This window comes from Toxorhynchites rutilus, chromosome 2 (assembly GCF_029784135.1).
Source record: "Toxorhynchites rutilus septentrionalis strain SRP chromosome 2, ASM2978413v1, whole genome shotgun sequence".
Taxonomy (NCBI): Eukaryota; Metazoa; Arthropoda; class Insecta; order Diptera; family Culicidae; genus Toxorhynchites; species Toxorhynchites rutilus.
This window is the reverse complement of record NC_073745.1, coordinates 286,582,183-286,588,693: the sequence shown is the minus strand read 5'-3', so window position 1 is coordinate 286,588,693 and position 6,511 is coordinate 286,582,183. Positions and strand designations below refer to the sequence as shown.

Below are 6,511 nucleotides of genomic sequence, written 5' to 3'. Positions count from 1 at the left end.
TTGCAGCGGAATGGGATACAGCGGAGAACGGTAGATGGACATACAGACTCATCCCGGTACTGTCGACCAGGTTGAGCAGGAAGCACGAGGAGGTAAATTTTTGTTTGACGTAGTTCCTGTCTGGACATGGGTGCTTCATGCAATATCTACATCGGTTCGAGCACGCAGGGTCGTCATTCTGCCAGGAGTGTGCAGATGTTGAAGAAAACACCGGAGCACGTCGTTTTCTTATGTCCCAGATTCACTGCAAGACGCGAGGGGCTGCTTGTCCTTCATGCGGGGAACATCGCGGAAGAAATGTGTCGTGAAGAGCACGTGGAACGCAGTGAACAGCGCCATCACACAAATCATGTCTAAGTTGCAGCGGAGGGGGAGGGCCGTCTAGCGTGCTGACAATGCCTGATTTAAACGTTGGTACCCTAAGGTAAGTAGCTGTGACGGAGTGCGCGTCATGCTGTAGGACAATGCCTAATTTGCGCTCCGGGAAGATAAATCCTGCGAGAGTGACCGTGATAGGGCACGTGTCACGTTGTTTGGCGCTTCTTAATCGGTGCACGTCTCGACAGGTGATAAATCCCGCTGTAACGGATTGCGCGACAGCCACGGACAGCCGCCACCTGGATTAGTCGCCTGGATGTGGCCCCGGGGGAAATGAGGCAACGTGTAGAAAGCTTGGTTTTGGTGGGTGTGAGCCTCACCCGACGTTTGGGTTAGCCCGTCTTGCTCTTGCTCTCTCTCTCTCTCTCTCTCTCTCTCTCTCTCTCTTGCTCTCTCTCTCTCTCTCTCTCTCTCTCTCTCTCTCTCTCTCTCTCTTGCTCTCTCTCTCTCTCTCTCTTGCTCTCTCTCTCTCTCTCTCTCTCTCTCTCTTGCTCTCTCTCTCTCTCTCTCTCTTGCTCTCTCTCTCTCTCTCTCTCTCTCTCTCTCTCTCTGCTCTCTCTCTTCTCTCTCTCTCTCTCTTGCTCTCTCTCTCTCTTTTGCTTCTCTCTCTCTCTCTCTCTTTTGCTCTCTCTCTCTCTCTCTCTTTTGCTCTCTCTCTCTCTCTTTTGCTCTCTCTCTCTCTCTCTCTCTCTCTCTCTCTCTTTTGCTCTCTCTCTCTCTCTCTCTCTTTTGTTCTCTCTCTCTCTCTCTCTTTTGTTCTCTCTCTCTCTCTCTCTCTCTTTTTGCTCTCTCTCTCTCTCTCTTTTGCTCTCTCTCTCTCTCTCTCTCTCTTTTGCTCTCTCTCTCTCTCTTGCTCTCCCTCTTTTTTTTCTCACTCTCTCTCTCTCACTTTCTCTCACTCTCTCTCTCTCTCATTTTCTCTCTCACTCTCTCTCTCACTCTCTCCCTCTGATTGACCAATTACATTTTTATTTTAAATTTTGATGATGTTTAAACTTGCAATACAGTGTATCGAGAGAATTGCGAATAACAATTCTACGTAAAGTTTCATCTGCTGAAACGGACACTCCGCCGAACGGAAAGACGAACATGTTGTTTTGAAAACAATTTGATTATACTCTCCTTTTTTCAACAGTTGACCACTAGCTTCGTTTGCAAGATCAACCGGAAGTCATGGACGATCAAGCGGATGGAATAAGCTGTTAAGGGAGGGTGCCCTGTGAACACAGCTGCGTTGAATTCCAACATTCCAAGAACAACACTTATACGGTACCTCAAAAATTCAAATTTTTCACCACAGCTAGAACCATTTCCGACAGTTTTCAGTTGGCAGCAGGAACAAGATAATTTAAATGGATGTGACGGAATCGTTGTTAGTATCGACATCCCTTCGACCTAGAGAGGAGATTCTATGAGAAGTCCGCGACGAAAGTCACGGAAAACGGACTGAAGCTTTCGTTCAATAAACCAACTCAGATGACCACTCAGAAACCAGGCTTAGAGGTCTTTAAAGCGTAATCCGAATCTATCATTCTGGATGCTGCAAGCTATTTTAGATATGAAAAAAATAGAAAATTGAAAAGCCCTTCTAGGTGATTTTATTCAAGCCTTTTCGTTCAATTATTTATAAGGCCTATTTGAAGAACTCCAAAATATGTTGAGTACATCAACTTGAATTTCAAAATATAACATTTCAGTTAGTGTCCATCTTCCCCTTCAGATGTCCGTCTTTAGACTTGGACTGTCGATTACGCGATTAGATAGCTATATATTTTATGTGAAATTTCCAGAAAAAAAAAGTTTACTTAAGGTGTCCATCCTTACCGCCCTTCTCCTATGCGTACCATTCAATTGGAACTGATTTCGAATACGTTTTACACAGAACATCCATATCAGTACAATATTAATTTCTCGATTATTATATTTAATTCTGGATTATGGGAAAATATATGGTTGCTGCGACTCTGGATATAAAATATAAAAATGTTCAATTTGTGTCTGCTGGATTAAAATATGTAGCGAATAAGTGTGCAGCGTTATTCAATAAAAATCACAATTTTATCGCTTAAATATAAACCAAAATAACAAAAAAAAATTAGATGAATAATTAAAGATAGCCAACATGCTTGAACACGTTCCAACTGCGTTCATTTCAGATCACACAGTGGGAGGTGCCAATCGATACCGATGCATTCGTCTAACTTCTCGTTCGAAATCCCTTTTCACACTCGACATCAAATCACGGATATTAACAATTTTTCATGGCGGGCATGGGCTTTGCATTCCTTTCTTCTATTGCCGAACACGTTATGGGAAAAGGTTGATGGCCGCTTGAAATGTTTCTGCTATATATGATAGACAACGACGGAATCTCAACCACGAAACACTGCGAGCGTGGCTCGGTTGATATTTTTTAACGAGTCTCGCGATACAACATTTTAACTAAACAAATTCGATCTCACTTTAATTAAATAAATAAATAGAGCTTAAATATAAAAGACCCGATTTTGAGATCAATGCAACTTGTAACTTTGAAAACCAATGTCAGCATCGAGTGTGAGCGGGATTCAACTCAATAACCAAACCGTTAATTTACGAATTCAATAAAATGTGTTTTATTGTTAGATTTACTTCAACACTGGTTAGTGTTATAGAATTAAAATTGTACCATTAAGGAATAAAGTCAAATCGCTTCGACCGTTGAAAGTTTTTGAAATGTGCACACATAACTTAATTTCATGTGTCCCAGTGCATCTCAGGCATCGATTAAAAAAAAGAATAAACTTCATCACTCTCATTACGCATTAAAATAAAATAAAACTCATAATTGAAGTGTGCGCCACACGAAATTCTCGTGAGTGGGAGCTGTGTTCATTTGCTCTCCTGTTGCTGGCGATCCGATATAAGTCGGTCCCATTTCTTGCACTTGCGCATCGCTTTTATCGACCCGGGGTGGTCGTACGAGTCGGGATCACTGAGGCTGCGCTTGCAACTGCTGATGTTCGTGTTCTTCACAATACGGTTGATCTCCTCCAGGTCCTGGTGGATGAGAAAGTAGGAATTATTTCACAAAATTTGAAGTTTTACATAGTATTCAACATTGTAGCACTACAAAAGTACATCAGCCCCTTCTTTGAAGGACTCTACTATTCGCGACTATGAAGCTGAGAGAAACATGTAGTGTGAATGAAGCAAAATATAATGGTGGATTTCATCTTTCCGGTATTAAATAAACTTCTATGTAATAGAGTACCATGTTTTCTGCAAGTTTTCTGCAACTCTAGTCGACATACATAGAGTAGAACCCTGATTATCCACGAGTGGATGATCCGCGGTGCGAATTATCCGCGAAAGCGAATTCCATAGTACAATTCGGACTCGATTATATACAATTTTGGACTCGATTATATACAATACTAGCTGACCCGGCAAACTTCGTCCCACCCATAATTTATTTTTCATTATTACATCCACGTTTTCTTACTAAGCGCACGTTCATGGACCCAATCGCAGAACTGTTCATTGATTGATCTTCTAATCTATTAATTTTTTACTATAAAATTTCGATACTTTCAGCAAAATTCGACATTATAATATCAATTTATTTTCAGACACAATTCTCGTTCAAGATTTTCCGTCCACTTGCAAATAACATGTTTCTCCGTTACATGGAATAAATGTATGATACAGAAAATATGCTAGAATGAAGACAGCTCTAAATCGGACAATTCCTTTCTCGAGTTTTGCTCTCATCAACTCTTTCCGCGATCCATTTTTATTTATATAGATAGAAGACGATATAGGAGTGCGTTGTATCACATTCAAATCCATTTCCACTTTCGAACGAAGATCAATTTCATTAGCGCAAACATCCAATGGACTAACAACACTTGTCAATATGTAATTGTAGAACACATGCGAATTGGATATTCGAATTTTCCCATTTTCTTTCCGAGTTTTCCAAACTTCCCCCCCCCCTCTCCCCTTCTTTAGATAGAGGAAAGGAGTGACAGTCCAACATAAAAACATTTATTGCTCCCTAAAACCTCCATATGCCAAATTTTGTTCCATTTGCTTCAAAAGTTCTAGAGTTATGCAGAAATTTGTGTTCAGACACCCCCCCCCCCCCTTGGGAGGAGTGTTGAACCACATTAGAAATGTTACTTGTCCCCTAGAACCTCTAAATGTCAAATTTGATTTCATTTGCTTGATTAATTCTCGAGTAATGTAGAAATTTGTGTTTCACTTGTATGGCAGCCCCCACTTAGAGAGGAGGGAGGGGTCTCGAACTATCATAAGAACCTTCCCCGACCCCAAAAACCCCTATATACCATTTCGGTTCGGTTCAGTAGCTTCCATAAAAATCAGACAGACAGACAGAAATCCATTTATATATATATATATATATAGATGATTTTTTAAAAATATTTCAAGTACAGGGCGGACTCGATTATATACAGTTTTGAATTGTTTTTCACTGTATATAATCGAATGCTGTAAATAATCGAGTTAAGTAAATATGTTTTAATCATTTTTAATGCTTATATTTTTGGTTTTTTGAATATAAAAGAAAAATTAATTTTTTGATTCATCCTCTTTAAGTCATAAAATACCTTTCTCATATAAAAAATTCGAATTTATTCAGGAGGTGATAGAGGATAATATTTGATGAAAAAAAATACTTCTACGCATATATTTCAACAATGACAGAGTTATAGAACTTTTTTTGTTTCAAACTCTATTGCCTCAAACTGACTCTACATTAAAAAGTATGCTACAGAAGATAATTCTGTTGTTTTCATTTGAAAGATGAGAAAATTTAGTACAGGATATATTTGTGGAACACCTGAATTAGTGGACTTAAATAACATTTTAGAAGTGAAAAACTTCAAAGTTAGTAATTTTTAATGTATTATTATTAATTCTATCCTAAAAATAATGTTGAACTTGATTGTGTCTATTAATTAATTTAAAGCTTTCTAATTGCTCTACAATTTGTTCTTTGACACCCAACTTCTATCTATCTTAATTCCGCTGCAATATCGATATAAAAAATTCTGGTGAAAATTCAAGCAAAATCTTCAAAAATCACGATTTTTACCCCACTGTAAAGCCGCTTAAGTTTCACCTTAACGTTAAAAGGTAACATTTTTCCTTGAAATAAGTCATATTTGAAAAATAAAAAAATATATAATCGAATCACATATAATCTTTAATCCTGTCTTCCCAGTTGAGATGTTTCAGAGCCATTGACATGGAAGCACTGAGGAAGTTGGTGATGGATTTAAGAAGCTGTGCAGGAGTTGAAGATGTCAGCAAAAAAGTGTTGATAGATGCTTTTGATATTATCAAGGAGCATCTTCTTTACATAGTAAATGAATCAATGTTCCGGGGCGAATGTCCGCATAGGTGGAAAAATTCTATCGTCATACCTATTCCTGAAATCCCAAATTCGTCTAAGCCAGAAGACCGTAGACCAGTTAACATGTTTCCAATGTACGAGAAAATTCGAGAAATAGTAGTTAAAGAACTGCTCTTGGAGCATATAACTAGAAACGGGATTTTGGTTGATGAACAATCTGGATTCAGGAAACACCATTCGTGTGAAACGGCTCTGAATTTGTTGCTATTGAAATGGAAGCAAGCTATCGAGAAAAAGAAAGTTGTTCTGACCGTCTTTATTGATTTAAAAAGAGCATTCGAAACAATTGATCGTCGAAAATTAATAGATTTGCTTTCCAGTTATTTTGTAGTAGGATCTGCATTAAATTGGTTTGAGAGTTACCTCTACGGGCGAACACAGATCACTAGGTATAGAGAGTGTATATCTTCGGCGGAACCAGTTGATTTGGGTGTCCCTCAAGGAAGTGTTCTGGTGCCATTATTGTTCTTGCTAGACATAAATGATATTAAACAGGGGTTAAACTATAGCGATGTGAACTTGTTTGCTGATGACACAGTAATATTCGTTATGGCAGATACTTTGGAAGATTGTTACACAAAAATTAACCATGAACTGCAATATCTAGATGACTGGTTGAAATGGAAGAAGCTAAAATTAAACATTAATAAAACTAAGTACATGGTTGTATCGACACGTGTTGTTGAAAGTAACAACTTTAATATAACTATT

The 6,511-nt window shown here is 38.5% G+C and overlaps 1 protein-coding gene across 4 annotated transcripts in view; it reads right to left on the bottom strand.

The window, feature by feature from the left end:
- Positions 1-2,969: 2,969 nt before the first annotated feature.
- Positions 2,970-6,511, bottom strand: part of LOC129769441 (retinoblastoma-like protein 1) — a 31,400-nt gene continuing 27,858 nt past the window's right edge. For all 4 annotated transcript variants that reach the window (XM_055771723.1, XM_055771720.1, XM_055771721.1 and 1 more), the window contains one exon: positions 2,970-3,417. In XM_055771723.1, the coding sequence (XP_055627698.1) occupies positions 3,250-3,417 (168 nt within the window). In that variant the 3' untranslated portion in view covers positions 2,970-3,249. The remainder of the gene's footprint in view (positions 3,418-6,511) is intronic.